Here is a 23,805-nt window from a genome sequence, read left to right as displayed (position 1 = left end):
TTTTGACTGTGACCAACAGCAAGAAACACATTTTGCATCACAACCATGAAACACAGACACACATATTCACAAATCTATGTATAACCAAACAGAAATTTTATAGAATAGCATTTTTGCCCATTGACACTCTATTTTATTCTGTTCTGTCCTATATTGTGGAAAAATGTGGACCTAAATAACCTGAATTTGTTTATTGACCCATTAGCTGTCCAGGAACTGAAGTCTGAAAAACTGCTTTAAGAAACTGGAAATTTTTATCAAGAATAAAATAGGCTTGTGTTTAATGTGTACTCTAATTTGAGTTAGAATAGAATTGGAACTGGAGGAAAAACATCAATGCCAGGCATAATGGGTGGGCTTCCAGTAGGATCAGGATATCGGGGGATGTTCAGCTTTGATAGGAAGTTGAATAAGCAAGTTCTGGCGACTACTAGTTAGCAGGGTTGCAGTAAATAAAGCATTAAGAATGAGGCCCTTGATGTTGATTGGAGTCCCTTTGTGAGTAAAGGGACTGAAAAGTGAGTGTGAAAACCTGAGCTGGTCTAGGCACAATGATAAGCTAAGTTTTGAATACAGAGATGGTAAATGCTTGTGGAATATTAAGTTGGAGATGTTCACTTAAGGTGAATGATTATATATACCTTGAGTGTTAGAGAAGGTCACTGCATCTAGGTGATAGTTGCATTGTAGTCATATAAAAATCAGGTAGAATGCAAGATTAAGAAGATTAATGAGAGAGCAAAGGAGATACTGACCTTATGGTGCTGGAAGCAGAAGAAAGGATGGACATGATGAAAATGCCACAGAGACAGGAAACAAATCAAGAGATGATGTGAAATGTTGAAAATAAGAACAAGGAGCAGTATCATAAAGGAGAGATTTTCATAAGGATTAAATGTAGAAAATCATGAAGCTCAACTGGTGATCAAAAGACAAGACTGTTGGATTGGGCAATGAGTAGATAATTAGTGTCTCCGGCAGAAACTGTTTCCCAATATTCACTCTTTTCTCTTCCCGTAGCAACTGAATTGAAGTTGGGATTTTTAGCTGGGAATAAATGGCAGACTAAAATAAGGTCTGCTTTTACCCATGTCTGTATATAGTGAGTGTGAAATGGAACTAACTTTTGGAAAATTTCAAGCTAGTACAGGTATTATTTGTTTGAACATAGCTCTTATGTCTTAGCCTTTGCTCCCTGCTTTTCCTTCTTGTGCTTCTTCCCTTCTTTTATCCTGCTGTCTGGACCAACACTTGCACCTAAGGTCAAGGCCACACAAGGCAGAGAAATATGACAAAAAGAAGTAGTATCATGACACCCTGGGGCTAGTTATAATAACTTTTTTTTTGTGAAGAATAAGCTTCTGTTCTGTCACTGATATTTTAAGTTCTCTCTCATGAGCACCTAACTCTAATAAAAACTATACAGTGACATTAAGAGGAAAAGTTTCAATGGATTAGTGATGGGAGAACCCATACAGTAGTCTGCTGAATAGTGAAGTCTTACAGAGTAAGACCAAAATATAGGCAAAGGCATGATTCATGAATGTAGTACAAAAAGCCAAAAGAACTTGTTTATTTCATATAAAACTATATACCTTATTTAGTCCTATTCATACTTCAAAATCTATAAAAAACAAAGGTGCGTAAAGCAGTAAGGTAATTGTAGCATCACAAATATACTCCATTCCTATACTTACTTAATGCCTTTATATTTTAAAAAGGTAGAATGGCCCATTTTAAAGGAAAAATTAAGTTTTAGAATTAATTTACAAGTTAATAATTAACAGCACAGAGGCATTTAATACTTACTATCCCATGAAGAAATGTGGTAAAGCTGTTAAAATACTTCCAGCTCCCATAACAAAACATCCAATTCCAATTATCTTCGGTCTGTGTAGTTTTGATCCAAAGTAACTTACGAACACAATCACAAGCAAATTTCCTAGAAAAAGAACAAAATCATGTTGATATGATTCCTTACAGCAAACATTGACTGAGTCCAATTTTTGGTCCAGCAGAATTAAAGGCTTGAGAGTGGATGCAAATAGAAGATTCTTTAAGACCATATAATTTAATGCAGAAGGTGAGTCACCCGCATTAAAGCATAGGTTTCAGATCCAACAGGAAGTCCTTGGATTATTTGGCAATATTATTAAAGCAAAATTTTATTGAAGAATGTGGAGTTGACTGGACTGTGTTAGAATGAAAATTGAAAATTTTTAGAATGACAACACAGAGAATAATCTTCCTGAGGTTTATTATTTCATGCATTTATTCATTCATTCCTAGCATCCCCTAAATTTCTATTGTGTATTTGCTATGGTGTCTAGAGCCACAGATATCTTTAAAAAAAACAAACCATCCTACCCATCTTCAAAAAACTTACATACAAGTGATACAAATAGTCAGAGACGCCATTAGACAACATGAGAAAGAAAGGAGAAATCAAAATAATGAAGGCCTTTTGGGAAATTTCATGGAGGAGAGGCTGTTTGAGAATTAATGTTAGGCATAAATTACTTAGAATATGACGGGGAAGAAGAGCATTCCAAGTTGATGGAGTCACAACATACTCTGACCCATCTGGAGCTACAGATACAACAATGAACAGATAGTAACCAAGAATTACTGGACTTCAAAAGCACTGAAATTAATCAGTGGATAAAGTAATACAACAGAGAAGTGCTTAAATGGTTAAATAAGGTTTAAACTAAAAAAGAGACAAAATTTTGAAAAAGTCCAGTTAGTGTCTTTATTTATTTTTATTTATTTATTTTTTATTTTTGACAGGCAGAGTGGACAGTGAGAGAGAGAGACAGAAGAAAGGTCTTCCTTTTTGCCGTTGGTTCACCCTCCAATAGCCGCCGCGGCCAGCACGCCGCACTGATCCGATGGCAGGAGCCAGGTACTTATCCTGGTCTCCCATGGGGTGCAGGGCCCAAGGACTTGGGCCATCCTCCACTGCACTCCCTGGCCACAGCAGAGAGCTGGCCTGGAAGAGGGGCAACTGGGACATAATCTGGCGCCCCAACCAGGACTAGAACCCGGTGTGCCGGCGCCGCAAGGCGGAGGATTAGCCTAGTGAGCCGCGGTGCCAGCCCAGTTAGTGTCTTTAGATACCCAAAAACATCTTGGCTCCACACACTCAGAACCAGCGGGCTAAAAATCACAAGAGAGCTATGAAATGCTATACAATAAGATATTATGGGAATGATTATGACATCACATGAAGGAGCAGAAGGTAGCATGAGAGCAACTGTCGATGGGAAAATTTACTGCTGGCTGAGAACTGGTGATGTAAAACATGTCTGAGCAGTGTATGAACTCTGCAAGTCTGAGTATTAAAATAGGAATAAATGTTACCGATTTCAAAGCTCCCATCAATGAGTCCAGAAAGAGAAGAGGATATGTCAAATCTCCTTTCTATCTGAGTGATGGAACTTTTCATAATGATTCCACCTAGAGCCTTGCAAATATAGCTCAGTGCGAGAGCTACCAAGAACATCTACAAAAACAAACAAACAAACAAAAAACTGGTTAATCAAAGGTGGTTTACATGTACATGGAATCAAAATTGTTTTACTCTTTTACTTAAAAGCTATTTTTATCATAAAAAGTATACCCAACTTTCCCTGATACCAGTTGGTACTTCCCAGCCCTTTTAACATTTTCATCACTATAGGATGAAGCTTTATTTTCTAATTTGGTTACAACAGCAGCTTATTGGAACAGTACATTTAAGCACTATTTCTACTTAAAGTCTTTAACAGATTCACAAGAAGCTAGACAATGTTCCCAGGGATCTTCATGGTAAGCTACTCTTTATTTCCAAGTGTCTATTACCAGTTAATTCAGGGGGTGGCAGAACAAAGACAGCATTTCCAGGAAGCCAGCAGAAAAACCATATTTCCAAGAGACAAAGAGAAATTCCCTGACCGATACAATGACTGATATTCAACCTAAGATACAGTGATTAGAGGTGTTTTAACTCAATTTCATTTTAATAAAATTTATTGACTCATCTTTTTTCTTAAAATCCAGTTCACACCCATAAGTGAATTCCAGTTTGCTCTATTATTAAAATCTGACCACAGTGGATTGCACATTTATGTATCCCTGAGATTCATGTGTTAAATGTTATTCCCCAATGTCAAAGTATTTGCAGTTTAGCCTTTGGGAGGTAATCAGATCATGAGACCAGATCTCTGGTGATGGGATCCATGGCCTTATGAGTCATCTACCAACCAGGAGGAGGGCACACATCAGTACTTATTCATTCTGTCACTCTCATCTTGGCCTTCCTGGCCTCCTGTAGTTCAAGAATTAAATTGTTTCATCACCCGGCCATACTCTTCTACCTGTCTGAACTAAGACGTCTTCCTTCCTTGTGCCTCCAGCTATGGTTGGATATGGTTTATCCTGCAACTGTTGATGTACTAGAAGCTTGGTGCCCAGTGTGGCAGTATTGAAATTAGGGAACCTTTAATAGGTAAGGCTTAGTAGAAGGTAATGGGGCTCCACCCCAACAAATGGATTAATGCAGTCTCAAGACAGTAGTCAGCTCTTCCGGAAGTGAATTCATTCCCAAGAGAAACATTTTATCCAAGGGTGAACCTGGCCCCTCTTTACTCTCTTGCCTTTTTGCTCCTACACAAGGACCTTTTGCCTGCCTCTGTTTCCCTTTCTGCCTCTCCACCACGTGAAGACACAGCCAAGGTTACCCACAGCGGGCTGAGGTACCATGCAGTTTGGACCTTACCGTCACCAGACTCATAGGGCAGGTAAATGTCCTTTCTTTACACACCGCTCAGTATCAGGTATTCTGTTATAACAATACACAACAGCCTAGGACAGCTCCTACTCTACTGGGGTCTCCACCATCACATCTAGCCTCAATTGTTTTAGTAGACTCCGGATATATTTTTCTGTTGCTGCTCCAGCCTCACTAATACTCCCTTTCCAACATAGTAACCAGATAAGTCTTTTCAAAATAAAAATTAGCTCATGTTTCCACTGGTGCCCTCCTGTCTCACTTGTACTAATATCTTTTCAGTGACTTACAAGACCCTAAGTGACTTGTCCTCTCTGAAACTCCTTGCCCCTTTGCCTTTGTTCTTTCATCTTATGCCATTCTTGTCCTTGCTCACTCATTTTATGCTTCACTAACCTTCCTGCTGAACCTTGAGCATTCCAGGTTGCCATATTACACTGCCTCAGCTTCTCATCCTTGCTTTCCTCTCCACAGGGAAAGCTGTTCCCACAGCTACATTCCCACCACTAACTCTCTTGTATTCTTGAAGTTTTGTCTCAATGCAACTTTGCCAATGCCACTTTCCTTGAGCACTCCTTAAAACTGTATTACTTTCTAACTCATATTTACTTTATTTTTTTTGTCTATTGCCCTTAGTAAAATATAAATTTATCAGGACAAGAGGTTTTATTTGTTTGGTTCATCGCAGGAGTCAAGACAACATTTCTTAGTTAAGATATATGTGCACCTGTTTGAACAGTACCACAGAAGGACACTAGATAGAGCTCTAATGTCACAATTAAGTATAGTACCAGTAAGATCAGAATACTGCAGGCAGATATTAGAGTTGGGTCCTGCATAGAAACCAGCAAATATTTTCAAATAGGACATCACACAAAAACCCAGAGTACAGAAAGGAATGCATACACAGAAAAGAATTGAGAAAGCTTTGGAATATCTAGCCAGAATGGTTGGAGAAAGTCCTCATAATATTAAGTAAGGTTGCAAAGTCTGGGGGAGTTGGCTGATTCATCAGATGTTAAAGCCTCAACATTAAAAAAAAGACATATAAAGAAACAGGTTTAACATGTGTAAAAGAACAAAATAAATCTCTAGAAACTGACCCAAAAATAAAGATAGGAAATGCCAAAGAATTCAAACTGATTGCCATTAACACAATTAATTAAAAGAGAAGACAATCAAATGAAATCAGAAAAATGATGTAAAAACAAAATGAGAATATCAATAAAGGTATAGAAATCATCAAGAACAAAACAAATTCTGGCGCCAAAGCATATATGAACTGAATTGAAAAATTCACTAATGGGACTAAACAATAGAATTGACCAGACAGGAGAATAACCTAATTCAAAGAAAGAAACTTGAAAATAACAGAGGTAAGAATTAAAAAAATGAAAGAAGAAGGAGAAGGAGAAGAATGAAGAGCCTAAAGGAATTACAGACTACCACCAAGCAGAAACAATATACTCATTATAGGAGAACCAGAACAGAAGAAAAAAAGAGGGAAGGGCATAGGATTCATTTGAAGAAAATAAAGGCCCCATATTTCTCAAATTTAAATAAATGGACGTAAAAATTCAAAAAGCTCAAAAAGTTGCAACTAGAATAGATATACAGAGACCTGCACCAAGACAGCATCATCCAAGTGTCAAAAATCACAGAGAGCGTTTTGAAAGCAACAACAGAAAAATTACTCATCATGCACAGTACGAGACGCTCTTTTTAGGTTATTAGCAGATTTCTCAACAGAAGCTTTGCAGGCTGTAAGGGACTGAGATGATATACTCAAAGTACTAAAAATAACCCTGCCAGCCAGGAACAGCATATACAACAAAACTATCCTTCAAACATGAATGAGAAATAAAATTTTTGCCAGATTAGCAAAAACATGTTATCCAATAGCAGCACAATACACATTTCCTATGCAGAAATGTAACATTCTGAAAAAGAGACAACATTTTTAGGCAGAAAACAAACCATAACAAAATTAAAATGATTGAAATGAACCCAGTAATTTTTTTCCAATGACAATGAAAATAAACTAGAAATTAATATCAGAAAGAAAATAGGAAAATCCACACATTCATATATATCAAATTGCATATATAGATATCCCATAATTCATACAGTACACTCTTATTTTTTATTTATTTGAAAAGCAGAGTTAGAGAGAGGCAGAGGCAGAGAGACAGAGGGAGAGACACCGTCCATCTGCTGGTTCACTCCCCAAATGGCTGTAACGGCTAGAGTCACACCAATCCAAAGCCAGGAGCCAGGAGCTGCTTCTGGGTCTCCTACGTGGGTGCAGGGGCCCAAGCACTGGGCCCATCTTCCACTGCTTTCCAGGCTGTAGCAGGGGGCTGGATCGGAATAGAGCATCCAGGACTAGAACCAGCACCCATATGAGACGCCGGCACTGCAGGCAGCAGCTTTACCTGCTATGCCACAGCACTGGCCCCTATAGTACATTCTTAAACACCAATGGATCAAAGAAGAAATCACAAGGAAATTTAGAATATATCTTAGAGACAAAAGGAACTAAAAATACAATGTATCTGGGATGCAGTGGACTAAAAGTGGTAAGTAATTACAATAAAAAAGAAAATACATCCCCTCAAGGAACTAGACAAAGAAGAACAAACTAAACCCAAAGTTAGGAGAAGGAAGGAAATAATAAAGATTAGAGCAGAAATAAATGATATAGATAATAGAAAAATAATAGAAACAAATTAGTTAGTCCGAAATTTGGATTCTTTTTTTTAAACTTTTATTTAATGAATATAAATTTCCAAAGTACAGCTTATGGATTACAATGGCTTCCCCCCCATAACGTCCCTCCCACCCGCAACCCTCCCCTTTCCCACTCCCTCTCCCCTTCCATTCACATCTAGATTCATTTTCGATTCTCTTTATATACAGAAGATCAGTTTAGCATACATTAAGTAAAGATTTCAACAGTTTGCTCCCACACAGAAACATAAAGTGAAAAATACTGTTTGAGTACTAGTTATAGCATTAAATCTCAATGTACAGCACACTAAGGACAAAGATCCTACATGAGGAGTAAGTGCACAGTGACTCCTATTGCTGATTTAACAATTGACACTCTTGTTTATGGCATCAGTGATCACACTAGGCTCTTGTCATGAGCTTCCAAGGCTATGGAAGCCCCCTGAGTTCACCGACTGGATTCTTAAAAAGGCAACAAAAATTACAAACCCTTTGCTGGACTAAATAAAAGAGAAAGACGACTTAACTAGCTAAAATATGAAATGAAAAAGGAGATAGTACAACTGACACATCAAAATATAAAAATGTATTATGAGCCCTCAATAAAAAATTAGATTGCAACAAATTGGAAAACCTAGAAGAAATGAACAAACTCCTAGAAATATGAAACCTAAGAAAACTAAATCATGAATCAATAAAAATCTAAACAGGCCTGTATTTAGTAAGAACTGAACTGGTTATCAAAAACCCTCCAATAAAGAAAAACCCAGGACCAGGTGACTTCATGGGAGACTTCTACCCAATACTTGAAGAAGAATTAATACCAGTCTTTCAAAAAACTCAGAATCAGTGTGGAAGAGATACTCCTAAACTCATTCTATGTGACTAGAATTATCCTGATACCAAATATAGACAAAGACACACAAGAAAGGAAAACTTTAGACTAATATCCCTGGTAAATATTGGTGCAACAATCTTCAACACAATAGCAGAATGAATTAAACAGCACATTAAAAGAATGTTAACCCATGACCAAGTGGGATTGGTATATAGTATGCAAAGATAATTCAACATATGAAAATAAATCAGTATTACACATCAATTAACAAATGAACACAAACCATATGATTATCTCAATCAATGCAGAAAAATCACTAGACAAGTTCAACAACCTCTTATGGTCAAACCCCTGGACAAACTGTAAGTAGAAAGAAGCTACTTCGGGCCTCTGCTGGCGGTGCCAGCATCCCATATGGGCGCCGGGTTCTAGTCCCAGCTGCTCCCCTTCCAGTCCAGCTCTCTGCTGTGGCCAGGGAAGGCAGTGGGGGATGGCCCAGGTGATTGGGCGCCTGCACCTGCATGGGAGACCATGAGGAAGCACCTGGCTCCTGGCTTCAGATCGGCACAGCGCCGGCTGTAGCGGCCATTTTTGGGGGTGAATCAATGGAAGGAAGACCTTTCTCTCTGTGTCTCTCACTGTCTAATAGTACCTGTCAAATAAGAAAAAAAAAGGAAGGAAGGAAGGAAGGAAGAAAAAGAGAAAGAAGCTACTTCAACACAATAAAAATCAAACAGGAAGAGTCCACACTAACATCCTTTTCAGTGGGAAAGACTGAAAACCAGAGCTGAGCATTCTTTCAGCAGACAGCTGAGATGCCACCTGGGATGCCGGCCTCTCACACGGGAGTGCCTGTGTTTGCATCCTGGCTCTGCTTCAGGCTGTAGCTTCCCATAGGGAACACCACGGGAGGCAACCAGAAATGGCCAAGCACTTGGATCCCTGATACTCATGCAAGAAATACGATGGAGTTTTAGGCTCCCGGTTTCAAAATAGCCCAGTTGTGGATTTTAATGGCATTTGGGAAGCAATACAGCAGTTGGAAGTTCTCTTTACCTTTTGGTCTCCATCTTTCTCGCTGTGTTCTTTCTTTTCAAATAAATAAAAATTGAGGAAGAAATGCTGAAATTTTTCCTTTCAAATTAGAGACAAGGTAAGGATGCCCAATATGACTATTCATATTTTACATAATGCTAGATATAGCAATTAGAAAGGAAGATGAAATAAAAGGCATTCAAATTGGAAAACAAGTAGTAAAATTATCTTTGTTCACAAATGACATGATCTTGTTTTGAAAAATTTTCACAAAATATTGTAACTAGATTAAAAGTTCAGTAACAATGAAGAATAAAATAATCAGAGCCCAAAAATGAATTTTCTATATAATGTTAAGTCCAAATCAAAAAAACAGAAAGCAAGAAAACAAGCCATTTACTGATACTAAAAAGGACAAAATACTTTGGGATAAGCTTAACAAAGGAAATAAAAGATCTATATTTTGTAAACTATACAACATTGATGAAAGAAATTTAAAAAGACACAGATAAGTGAGAAAACATGCCATGCTCATGGCCTGGGGATTCAGTATTGTTAAAATTATCCCAAGTGATTCACGGATGCAATGCAATAACTATCAAATACCAGTAACATTTTTTATAAACAAACAAACAAACAAATCCCAAATTTCATATGGAATCCAAAGTACTCTAAATAGCCAAAACAATACTGAAGAAAACAAAACAGTTCGATACCTCTCCATTCCTGGTTTCAAACTATGCCACAAAGCAACAGTAATTAGGTATTTCACTGGAATAAAGAGAGATTTAAAGACAATTTCACACAACAGGGATGATTTTCAACAGGAATCACATGGGAAATGAATAGTCTCTTCAACAACTGATGTTGGAGAAATTGGATTATCACATGCAAATGGATGAAAGTGGACCCCTTGCTTATATCATATGCAAAAATGAAATCCAAATGTATATTAATTATTGCTATATGAGGCTAAAATCTTTCATAATCATAGAAAAATGCATTGGGAATGTCACAGGACATTAGACCTGGCTCTGATTTATTGGATATGACACCTACAGCACGGTCAGCAAAATAATAAATAGATAAATGAGGCTATATTACATTTTTTAAATTATACATATAAAAAACAAAGTGAAAATGTAACATGTATAATGATAGAAAATAATTCCCAGTCACACATCTGATAAGGAATCAATATCAAGACCATATGATAATATTAAAAAATTTCATGGAAAATGTGTTCTTTGAAAGAATTATGATGAATTTAAAAAATTTTTGCATCAATATAAACATATATACATATATATGTATTTTTTGACTGCACGTTCCCAGGGCAGCCCTGTTTGGTTAATACCTGTCTCACATCCTTTTGTCCAGAATCACCATATATATATATATCAAATATATATATATAATCAAATATATATATGTATAGATATGTATATATATATATTTGAAAGGCTGCGTTATAGAGAAATGGGGAGAGAAAGATAAATTTTTTATCTGCTGGTTCACTCCCCAAATAGCTACAATGGCCAGGGCTGGGCCAAACCACAGCTAGGACACTGGAGCTTCATCTTGGTCTCCCACTTAGGTTCAGGAACCTAAGTACTTGTGCCCTCTTCTGCTGCGTTTCCAGGTGCACTAGCAGGGAGCTGGAAGTGGAGCAGCTGGGATTTGAACTGGTGCCCACATAGGACGCCAGCATGGCAGGCAGCAGCTTAACCAGCCACACCACAACACCGTCCCTCACATCCTTGTAGTTAAGCTGCCTAGATCTCTTATAACTCTTATCAAAGGGCCTGGTGCATAAAACCATAAGAATGATATCCACAGTGAAAATCTGTTGTCATTTTAGTGGCTTGGAACATTTTTTAAAAATGTTCTTTGTGCCATTGTATATAAGACAAACACGTTTTCTGTTTAAAACTATTCTAAGTGTGCAAATCAGTGACATTATTTCCATTTGCAAGGTTGTATAACCATCACCTCTGTCTATTTCCAGGGCTTTTTCACCACAACCAACCCCCCCCCACACACCCTTGTAACCATTAAGCAGTAACTCCCCAATCTCTCCTTCTCCCTGCCCCTGGTAACCTTTAACTTTCTGTCTCAATAAATTTGCCAGTTTTAGATACTTCATATAAGTAGCATCAGATAAAAGTTGTTGCTTTGAGTCTGGTTTAATCTCACTTAGCACTTGAAAATATTACAAGTGTTGCAAATAATGCTGCCACGAACATTATAGACACATAGCTGTTGGAATCTCTAGTTTTAGCTCTTTTGGGTAAATAACTAGAAGTGGAATTACTAGCCCATATGGTGATTCTATGTTTAACTATGCTTGAAGGAACTGTCAAATTATTTTCCATACCAGCTGTGCCATTTTACATTCCCATCGGCAATGCATTGAAAGTTTCGCTTTTGCCACATGTTCATTAACATTAGTTTTTGATAAAATGTATCATAGTTCTACTAGTACATGTAAAGTGTTATCTCATTGTCATTTTGACTTGAATTTCCCTGATAGCTAAGGACATGGAGCATCTTTCCATGTGATTGTTGGTCATTTGCTTCTTATCTCTGGAGAAATTTCTACCTAGAGTTTTTGTCCAGTTTTAAATAGGGTTGCTTATCTTACTGTTGTCACCTGTGGGAGGTCTTTATGTAATCTGGATATTAAACCTCACATCAGATATATAATTTGCAATTATTCCACCCTACTCCATATGCTATCCTTTCACTCTGTTATAGACCTTTTACACACAAAGGATTTTAAATTTGAAAAAGTTCAATATATCTATTTTTTCTAATCATACTTTTAGTGTCATATCTAAGAATCCACTAGGTTTTATATTTTAAGAGTTTTACGGCTTTAGCTATTATATTTAAGTCTCTGATTTATTTTGAGATAATTGTCTGTAGCTCCTGATGAAGATTTACCTTCATTCTGTTCATATGAAAATTGATTCATAGGAATCATTGCCCTATATGTTGAAGAGACTATTCTTTCCTCCAATAAATGGATTTGGCCCCTTTGTCAAAAATCAATTGGCTGTAAATATACACATATGCTCAGTTCTAGACTTCCAGGCTTATCACATTAGTGTACACTGTTTATCCTTATGACTTGAACAGTTTTGATTACTACATGTTCAAGTAAGCTTGAAGTCAAGAAGTGTGTCTTTCAATTTTGTTCTTTTTTTTTTTTTAATATTATTCTGGTATTTGGAGAGCTTCACCATGCCACACAAATCCGAAGATTGGCTTTTTCATTTATGAAAAAAAAATGACTGATGGAATTTATGGAGGATGTTGAGTATCTTTTCATATCTTTGTTAGACATTTGCTTTTCTTCTTCTGAAAAACTCTACTTAAGGCTTTTGACTATTTTTAAACTGGGTGTTTTGTTTTACTGTTGAGTTGTAAACAATTCTTATTGAATCTGGATATTAACCCACTATCAGTTATACTATTTGCAATTATTTTGTTTAATTTTTTTTATCTCAATTCTCAGGACATGGTAAATTTCTAGAGCAAGTTATACAATATTGATATTTTAACAATAATGTTTTCTAATCCATGAACACTAGATATCTATTTATTTAGGTTATAATTTCTTTCTGCAGTTTTTTATAGCAGGCAGTGTACACACTAGATTTTTTTGTACCTCCTTTTAAAATTTTATTTCTACAAATTTGCTTCTTTTAGAATTTATTGCAAATAAATCTACTTTATTGATGTTCTGAATGTTCATTGCTAGTGTACAGAAACACATTTGATGCTTGCATGTGATTTTGTGCCATGGAACAGTGTTCAATAAATTTATGGGCTCTTATAAATTTTTAATGGATTCTTTCAAATTATCCATACATAAGATCATGTCATCTGCACATAGAGATAGTTTTCCCACTTTATTTCTAATTTTTATGCCTTTCATTTATTTTTCTGGTATAAATGCTCTGGCTAGAACTATAGTATAATATTGAAAAATCAGTGTTAAGAGTACTGTTGTATCATTCTTGATCATACGGAGAAAGCTTTCATTTATTCAACATTGAATATGATGTTAGCTGTGGCTCTTCCTTAAATGCACTTCATTATGTTGAGATAGTTCCCTTTTATTATAAGTTTTCTTAGTGTTTTTATAATAAAGGGGTATTATATATTAGTCAAATGCCTTTTCATCATTAATTGAGATGGTCATATGTTTTATTTTTTTATTAAGGCAATTAAATTGATTTGTTATAAGTTACATTGATTTATTTTATAGTGACATCCATTGTATTACATTTACTGATTTTCATCTATTTAAGCCTGCTTGAAATCCTCAAAAATGGTACTTTATTATGGTATAAAGTCATATCAGTATACTGTTGACTTTGGTTTGTTAGTGCTTCGTTGAATTTTTAAAAAAGTTTTAATTAATATTTGTATTAATTTTATTTATTTAGAACAGTTTTAGATTTACAAAAATAATTACTGTAAAGTTAGAGTTTCTACATACTCCTTCTTTCCACACATAATTTCCCTCTATTATTTACATTTCATATTGGTATAATATGTTTGTTTATAATGATGGACCCATACTGATATATTAGTATTAAAGGAGCCCATATTTTACATGAGGGTTCATTCTGTGTGTTGAACACTCCACAGATGTTGACAAATATGAAATAGGATGTATCCTTCATTATTATATTGTACAGAATACTTTCTGTTCCCTAATAATCCTCTGTGGTGTATCTAATGTTCCTTCTCTCCCTCAAGACCTCGTCAACTACCGATATTTTTACAGCTGCATACATTTGTTTTTTTCCAGAATGTCATACACTTGAAATCAGCACAGCTCGAGCCATTGCAGCCACCTGGGGAGTGAACCAGTGGATGGAAGACCTCTCCTCCTCCCTCCCTCCCTCTGTCTCTCTCTCTCTCTCTCTGCCGCTCTGTAGCTTTGCCTTTCAAATAAAATAAAATAAATGAAAAAAAAAAAAAACCCAACTGCTAAATACCATAACATTGGAATGAAGGTTTCAACATGTGACTTTTTGGGGTGGCAAAAGTATTCAGTCCACAACACTATACTTCAGAATTTTTATTTCAGTTTTGTACTTTTCCTCTCTATCCAGATTTTCCCTGAGCCTAGTGATTAGCCCAAGGTGAAAGCTTATGATCTTTCTGGTTTTCTATGAGCAGGTGTCTTGCTTGCCCTGGGCACATGTATGGTTTTGTAAATACCTCCTGATCCATCATTGCTTTTGGATGAACTTCCCTGGGTGCTCCCCCAGCCTTCAGTAGTCTGCAGATTTCAACCATAATCGTTTACTCCAGGCATCGGTAGGTTGTTCCCATATGCAGTTTACCTGTCTTATATTTTCAGAAATTTCCTGCCACATTTTTGGCTTGAGTGGGCTCCAAATTAGGCAAAATAGAGATAAGTGCCTTGTGCTCATCTTTTCATAGTCTCCACACTGGTTAAAACAAGCCTACACGATAATTTGAGAGTAAAATCTACTCTGCTTCCTATGGAACTGGGGATTAGGGTCCTACCCTGAAAATGTGTTCCTGCCTTCAAGACTTCTGCTGCCCTAGAAGTGGATGACTTGCCAAAATGGGGCTGGCGCTGTGGTGCAGTGGATTAACGCCCTGGCCTGAAGCACTAGCATCCCGTATGGGTGCCTGTTCGAGTCCCGGCTACACCTCTTCCGATCCAGCTCTCTGCTGTGGTCTGGGAAAGCAGTGGAAGATGGCCCTGGTCCTTGGGCCCCTGCACCCATGTATGAGACCTGGAGGAGGCTCCTGGCTCCTGGCTTCAGATCGGCACAGCTCTGGCCATTGCTGCCAACTGGGGAGTGAACCATCGGAAGGAGGACCTCTCTCTCTCTCTCTCTCTCTTTCTCTCTGCCTCTCCTTCTCTCTTTATGTAGCTCTTTCAAGTAAATAAATAAATCTTACAACAACAACAACAAAAAACAGCAGAAGCCTACCCTACAATTTTAATTTGTCTTTTTTTTCTCATTCAGTGTTCACTTAGTTGCTGTAAAACTATTTTTCAGGGTTCTGACAAAATTGGTGTTAGCAGTTTTTCCAGGGTGCTGTGACGTGACAGGAACTTGAGAGCTGCTTACTTGACTATTTTTTTTCTGATATTAATTCTTCAAAAATATTTTTAAGTAAATTAATCTTGGTCAAATCATAAGGAAGGAAGTGATCACCATTAGATTGTAAAATCTGAAAAAAAAAATTCTTTATGTTATTTGAGAGAAGTCTTTTGGCATTGGTCAGTAAATTGTCACTTCCCACTGTAAGTAGAACCATGCCTTGCCCAAAGATGTCCGTGTTCTGATCTCCATAACAACAAATAATAACTTTATGGGATTTCTGATTACTGTAGTTTCTTCTTTGTTCCTTCCCTCTAGGGGACCATTTTTATTTTTAATGGAGAACATCAATTAACAGTACAGTCACAGAAGATCTGCTGTTTTGAATCCTTGAGACAGAATTTGGTTGGGTTCTTAAGTATGGTGTCAGGTGTCATTCCATTGCCTTGCCTCGAGTAGCAAGTGAGAAGTCACATGTGCATCTGATTCCATTTCCTTGTAGACAGTATGAGGCTAGTTTGTTTAATATTTATTTTAATTTTAAAATTATATTGTTTTGTTTCTTAATTTTTGGCATTCTGAAAGTGTTTAATAATTTGGTTGTAATTTTATTTATAAAATTCTTTAAAGAAAATTTTTTAAACACTTTATTGGGGGTATAGTTGATGTACAGTTTATGAGTTTAAACATATATTATTATTGTTATTACTATTCTGCCTCATATAAAGAAACTTTCAAAGAAGTTCACAAAAAGATTTTATAATGTCTATATCTTCAATTTTCTTTTTTTGTGTGTGTGCTTTTTTTTTTTTTTTTTTGACAGGCAGAGTGGACAGTGAGAGAAAGGTCTTCCTTTGCTGTTGGTTCACCCTCCAATGGCCGCCACGGCTGGCGCGCTGCGGCCGGCACACCACGCTGATCCGATGGCAGGAGCCAGGTGCTTATCCTGGTCTCCCATGGGGTGCAGGGCCCAAGCACTTGGGCCATCCTCCACTGCCTTCCCTGGCCACAGCAACCGGGACAAGAATCCGGCACCCCGACCAGGACAGGAACCCGGCGTGCCGGCGCCGCTAGGTGGAAGATTAGCCTATTGAGCCGTGGCGCTGGCCTATATCTTCAATTTTAAGAGAAAGATTGGCTCAAGACAAAAGAGTGACTCATGAAGTAAAAATTCTCAAAATAGAATCCTAAATTGGCCCTAGAAGAAGAGTGGTAATAGATGTAAACACATGAGCTAGAATTTTAGGAGATGGCATGAGTTAGTATACAGAGACTGATGATATCTCTTCTTCAATTATCATTATCATACTGTGAAAGGGGCACTATTCACCCTGTTCCTAATTGAGGACTGAAGTTAAGGTAAAGAAAGATATGACTTTCTCAGAGCTTAAAAAATGACAAAAGAGTAAGAAAGTTGCTATCTCCAGGGAAAAATGATAGACCAACCCCACATGAATACAATGTTTTTGAGAAATTTCAAAGCAGAGTTTCCAAGAGGCAGCTGGCAGGGAGATAAAAGTTAAAGTCTGTATTTACCTGTAAGCGTGGCAGGTCAGTTACTTATTTATCCTGGCCACAGCTCTGGACTTGGAGTCCGAAGACAGTTCCAGGCTTCGACTTGTCACATGTACAGTTTGGATGAACTTGGTTAACTTATGTGAATTTCAACTGATTTACTCAATAAACACTTATTGAGCAACTACAATATGCCAGTTACTCGCTGAATCTTGAGACAGGTACACAGCAAAAAGGGCAATAAAAACAAAGATACAAAACAATCTCAAAAGAACTAATAGTTCCCTAAGGGCAGCTCATGATAAACAAATAACAAGATGATATGTACTGTTATTGGTGTACACTTGAACTGTTATGAGTACACAGTAAAAGTAATTCTCTCCGGACACCTTAAAGTTCTCATCCACCTGTAACAGTAGCACTAAGTCCTTAAAGGACAACAGAACTTTAGAAATTAAAGACAAAACAAAGCACTTAAAAACAAAAAGAGTTAATGAAAAAACAAAAGAGTTAACAAAAACAGAGTTAATGAAGAGTCCCTGAGTAGAGAAAGAACACTGACTCATTTGAAAAATAGAAGGAAGATCTGTGTAGGTGGAGCCCATGGAGAAAAATTTGCCAAAGAGGGGGAATCCAAGCTTCATTTTTAAGTATGATATAAGAGATTAAATTGTAGAGTGTTCACTCAGGTCGTCATAAAGAAGATGAACTTACTGCCGAGAAATCTGTAAGAAAGTTGAGTTCAAGAGAAAAAAATGATGAGTAGAAATGGAAAGAGAGAAACAAGGTTACAGACACACTTGGGAGAACTTTACAAGGAGACCCAACATGATGTGGGCATAATAGAAAATAAGGATTCTGATTTGCATAATCCTGTGTAGGACCGCTATTATTTAGTATGAGAAACAGAGGAAAAAGAGAAGTCTTGGCATTAAAGACAAGCAAAATTTGAGAAGACTGAAAATAAATGCAGATCCCGTAGACGAAACTAAGGCAGGTCAGTGCCTGGAGCTGGTGCTGCAACTGGCCAAATCAACTGCTATGGTTAATCCTTTTAAAAATTTTATGTTTGCCCTTTTAATTTTCTGTACTTTTCTGGGCATTCTTATTTGATTCATTTCAGCCAGTTTTACACATTCTGTGTCAAAATCCCTATCATTTTGTGATACCCTAGCAGCAGCACTTACCTTAGCTTTAATTGCTTACAAATTTTAAATGCTTCATTTAAAAGATGAGATTCTTCTGTTTTTTAATATAATGTTTTAAGATACACTAGTTTTCTGATAGTATATTTTTACACAATTTTTAAATCATATACCTGTAAAGTGCTTTGAGAGAGGAAGGTTAAGTTCCTAGTATTCAGAGGCCTTTGCCCTAAAATTGTGGTAATTCTGTACTCCATGTTACCTTTGTCTCTTGGACTCAATGCTTCTGGTATTGATCTTGGTTTCTCATTTTAGTGATTACAATACTCACACTGTTAAAAATTCACAACTGCTAGGCTATTTTTGGTAGATTTCAAAACAGTCTTCAGCACTCTTCCACCATCATGCACGGTTTGGTGGTACGTATTTAGGCATTACCTACAAGTGTCCCTCAGTGCAATATCAGAGCAGTGGTACAAAGCAAGGGAGCTGCTTAGGCTAAGTAATTCTCTCCAACAGGCGATGCTCTCAATATCCCTGTAGAACTAGGTTACAGTGTTCCCAAAGCAGGTTCTCGTTGAGTATTGAGGGACTCCCTGGCCAGAGGAATACTGGACAAAGAGCAGGAGGACATGCGCTTTGCTAGTGACTTGTGTTCCTCATCCACAAGCTCATCTCCCTCCCTTCTTATGAACTCTTCAGGCTCCTATTGGCAGACACCTGTTCTTTAGTCCTGTCCCTGTACCTTGTAACAGCAAGAGTAACCATCACAACCAGGAAACACAGGACAGAGCAGTAAAATCTGTGAGGAAGAGGAACCTCTTGAAAAGAGAGAGTGAGGGGCAGGTACTTGGTCTAGCTGATAAGACACTCAGGTCCACTCAATAGAACCTGGCACGCCGGGTTCTAGTCCCAGTCAGGGCGGATTCTGTCCCGGTTGCCCCTCTTCTAGGCCAGCTCTCTGCTGTGGCCAGGGAAAGCAGTGGAGGATGGCCCAAGTGCTTGGGCCCTGCACCCCATGGGAGACCAGGATAAGTACCTGGCTCCTGCCATTGGATCAGCGCGGTGCGCTGGCCGCGGCAGCCATTGGAGGGTGAACCAACGGCAAAGGAAGATCTTTCTCTCTGTCTCTCTCTCACTGTCCACTCTGCCTGTCAAAAAAAAAAAAAAAAAAAAAAAAGACACTCAGGTCCCACACTAGATTATTGGAGTTCAATGCTAGGCTCTGGCTCCCAATTCCAGCTTCCTGTTAATGTATACTCTGGGAGGCAGCAGTGATGGATAAAGTACTTGACAGAGTCTATTACTTTTTAACAGCAAGAATGCATATAAAAAAAGAATTATTTTTATATATTGATAAGGAGGCATTGAACCTAGAATTTTGTATTTAGCCTAATAGTCATTCAACTCTATGAAGTCTCAAAAATTGGTATATAGAGTGACACATTGAAAAAGTTTTCTTATTGTTATTCTGTAAATAATACAGAAAAGCTATTACATAGCATTTGCATTATATTAAATATTATAAATAATGCAGAGATCGTTGAAACTACAAAGAAGGATATGTGTAGCTTATATGCACATTTTATGTAAGTGACTTGAACATCTTTGGATTCTGGTATCCACAGGGGGACTGGAATCAATTCCTTATGGATCCTAAGAATGGTTGTATGTCAATTCTCTTCCATCTCTTTTAGAGGAGAGAATCTGTAGGAACATTATCTTCTCCTCAATCTCTTCTAGAGGAGAGAATCTGTAGGAACATTATCTCACTCTATGAGGCCAGAATTATCCTTATACAAAAACCAAAGACATAAAAAAGAAAACCAAAGACCTCTATCTCTCATGAATACTGACATAGAAGCCCTCAGCAAATACTAGCAAATTGAACCCAACAATGTATAAAAAGAAATAAACACATAATCGAGAGGCATGTATCCCAGGCATGAAATACATGTAATCCACCAAAACAGGATAAAAGAGGGGGAAATCATATGATAATATTCACAGATATAGAAGAAGCATCTGATGAAAATCTGACACTAATTCATGATAAAGACTCTCAATACACCACGAATAAAGGGAAACTTCTTCAACTTGATAAAGAATATCTACCAAAACCCAACAACTAAAATCCTACTAAATGGTGAGAAACTAGAAGATTTGCCACTATGATCAGGAATCAGGCAGGGATGTCCTCTTCCACCAGTGCATCTCCACACTGTACTGGAAGTCCTAACCAATGCAATAGAATATGAAAAAGAACTAAAATGTATACAGATTGAGAAGAAAGAAAAAACAACCAGCTGTGTTTGAAGATGACATGATCATCTATGTGGAAACTGTAGAAGAATTTGTTTTAAAAACCTCTGGAAAGCATGACTTTGAATATTTTCACCATGAAGAAAAGTTAAATGAGGAGACACCTAAATGCATATGTAAAGAAATATATATACAAATAAATATATATTATGTATCTATATTTTAATAAAATATATCAATATTTACATACATATTTTAGAAAATAGATATATAAATAAATATTTAAATATAGGTATTTTTACTCATTAAACATTACATATGTAATATATATCAAAAAATTACATGGTACCCTATAAATATGTATAATTTTAAGTACTGATTAATATTATTTTATGTACTGATTGAAATTGTTTTTTCTTTTTCTCTTAATATTATTTGTTGAACTCTTTTACTTAGAGTAGGGTGAACTATATGTTCATTAAGTATACTGAAAATAGATCTTTGTAAAAGTTAAGAGTAGGAATGTGAGAGGGAGGGGGAAGGAAGGGTTGGAGCATGGTCAGGGGGGAGGGGTAGAGGGTGAAGTGCCACTATGTTCCAACTCTTTTCATATGAAATATATGAAACTTGTACAACTTAAATGAAAATTTAAAATAAACAACTACTTAGAAACAAAGCAAAAAGCAACATTCTAGGCATTTTTAAGCACTTATGATAAGGTTCCAGTATATAAGTGTTTCAACACAAAAGTTAATACCTTACCTATATATCATCAATGAACAATGGAATTTGAAGTTAAAAGCACAATACAGTTTACATTAGCATCCTTAAAAATGAAATTCTTAGGTATATATTTAACAAGACATGTATAAGATCTATAAAAGACATAGCGTAAAACTCTGAGAAAAGAAATCAAAGAAGAATTGATGGAGAAATATTCCACATTCATATATAAGAAGAATAAATATTTTCATGATGCTAATTCTTCCCAACTTGAGATACAGATGCAATGCAATACCATCAACTTCTCAGCAAGTGATTATGAGAATATTAACAACTTGATTTTAAAGTTAATATGGAGAAGGAAAAGACCTAGAATAGCCAACACAATATTGAAAAAGAACAAAACTGGAGGACTGGTAATACCAAAACTCATAATCTGCTACCAAACTAAAGTAATTAAATCATTGTGGTCAAGGAAAAGACAAATCCATCAAAGGACCAGAAGAGAGAGCCCAGGAATAGACTCACATAAACATGGACAAGTGAGAGTTCTTGACTTTGTTCTTAGTTCTTGACAAAGGAGTAAAGACAATGCAATGGAAAAAAGGCAATCATTTAAATAAATGGTACACTGAACATCTACAAATATGAATCTAGACACTGATATTTTAAGTTTCACAAAAAGTAACTCAAAATGGACCATGAACTTAAATGTAAAACACAAATGTCTAATACTCCTAGAAGATAACAGTGGAGGAAATCTAGATGTCAATAGGTTTAGTGATGGTCTTTTAAGGTACAATCCATGAAAGTAATAATTGATAAGTTTGAGTTCCCTAAAATTCAACTATTCTCTATGAAAGAGAATAAAATGTGAAGCCACAGAGTAGAAAATGTTTGCAATGTGCAGATCTGAGAAAGGCTGTTTTCAAAATGAATTTTTAAAACTCTCCAATCAGAAAACAATCTGATTTAAAAGTGCACAGAATAAGCAGAAACCTCTTCCAGAAAGATGGCAAGTAAGTACTTGAAAAGCTGTTCTACATCCCAGTAATTAGGGACATGCCAATCAAAACAGCAATGAGAGCACTACACACCATTAGATGGCCTGGAATCTGGAATACTGGCAGAGCAGGGAAATTGCTCTGTAGGACAACATAATGATGGACTTGTGTCACACATTTTTCTAAACCCAAAGAAGGACAATAGCAAGAATCAATCCTAATGTAAATTGGCTTTGGGGTTATAGTGATGTTTGTCAGTGTAGATTTGCCAATTTTAATGTAACACCCTGGCAGGAGATGTTGAATTGTGTAGAGGCAGGAGATATGTGGGAAATCTCTGCACCTTTCTCATGTTTTCTGTGGATAAGACACTGCTCTAAAAAATAAAATCTTAAATATAAGATTAATATTAAAAGGCTAGACGTACACAAAAGAGTAGATGTGCATAGATACATGGATAATTCATCTTTACAGGATTGCGCGTAATGTGCTTTACACATACTGTTAATTCTCTAAACTCTAACTGCTCTCCATATATGCTGAGAGGGACCGTTCTGAAAATCCGACTTGCTGCTACCAGCTTACCATTTGCCATGCATGTGCTAGTGAAGTCACTGTGGCCGTTACTGTTTTACTCCTGGAAACCAGAACCTAATTCACTTGCATTAACCAATACATTTTCCTAGTGTCTGCCCTTCTGCTTAAATATTATTCAAATATTTCATCACAGTAGACTTGAACAGTAATCCCTGAAAACAAATAGATTTCATGTTCCCTGGCCAAAGTTAAAAGAGATCTTTATTTAACATTGTTGCAATTGAGTTCTATCTCTATGGTCTTTATTCATCTAAACTTTATTCATCAACTGTTAACTAAGTAAAAAACTAAAACATTGGTCAAAAAATGATGGTAACCAATTTCATGATTGCTTCAACGATTCTCTATGGCAGAGTTTAAAGGCTTTGGCGTGGGGCCAAGGGTCTCTGAATTACAAGGCAGGTGACTCAAGGCAAATTTCTCAACTTTGCGGAGCCTTGGTTATGTCACAATGCACTGTGCTCAAAGTATATTTTCCTATTTATGAGAATGGCAGGGGCCTTCTGGCACAACAGGTTAAGCTGCCGCTTGTGAAGCCAGCATCCTATGTGAACTCCGATTTGAGTCCTGGCTGCTCTACTTCCAATCCAACTCCCTGCTAATGAACTTGAGGAAGCAGGGGAAGATGGCCCAAGTACTTGGGCCCCTGTCACCCAGGGAGACGCGGATAGGGTTTCAGGCTCCTGGCTTCAGCTGGCCCAGCCCTGGCAATTGTGGCCACTAGGGAGTGAGCCAGTGGATGGAAGATCTCTCTCTCTTTCTCTCTGTCAAATAAATAAAATATTAAAAAAAAAAAACAGTAAAGGCCAGTATCATTTAATGACTCCACAATTTTGTGACAAAAGCAAAGGGCAGAATTATTATTTTTACTAACTTAGAAAAAAATTACAAGGCTTTCTGAAGACTTCAAGCAGGTGTGTGGACCAGTGCTTTTATTATTGCAAATTCTTTACCTTAGATCATATTACTTAAGGTATCAGAATAAAAAATGTCATTCTCTTAGGAAAAGTATTTAAATAGTTCAGGGTCACAGGTTATTTAGGTTAATTCTCAAAATATTTTTCACCTGTTATTCATTACA

General features: G+C 36.8%; 1 protein-coding gene across 2 annotated transcripts in view; it reads right to left on the bottom strand.

Moving 5' to 3' along the window:
- LOC100342119 (solute carrier organic anion transporter family member 1B3) overlaps positions 1-23,805 on the bottom strand; it is a 71,728-nt gene that overhangs the window by 35,899 nt on the left and 12,024 nt on the right. For both annotated transcript variants that reach the window (XM_070049455.1, XM_008259567.4), the window contains exons 3-4: positions 3,364-3,505; positions 1,810-1,942 (exon numbers count right to left, since the gene is read on the bottom strand). In XM_070049455.1, the coding sequence (XP_069905556.1) occupies positions 1,810-1,942; positions 3,364-3,505 (275 nt within the window). The remainder of the gene's footprint in view (positions 1-1,809; positions 1,943-3,363; positions 3,506-23,805) is intronic.

This window comes from Oryctolagus cuniculus, chromosome 9 (genome assembly GCF_964237555.1).
Source record: "Oryctolagus cuniculus chromosome 9, mOryCun1.1, whole genome shotgun sequence".
In the NCBI taxonomy this organism is placed as follows: domain Eukaryota; kingdom Metazoa; phylum Chordata; class Mammalia; order Lagomorpha; family Leporidae; genus Oryctolagus; species Oryctolagus cuniculus.
This window is presented reverse-complemented; position numbering and strand designations above follow the sequence as displayed.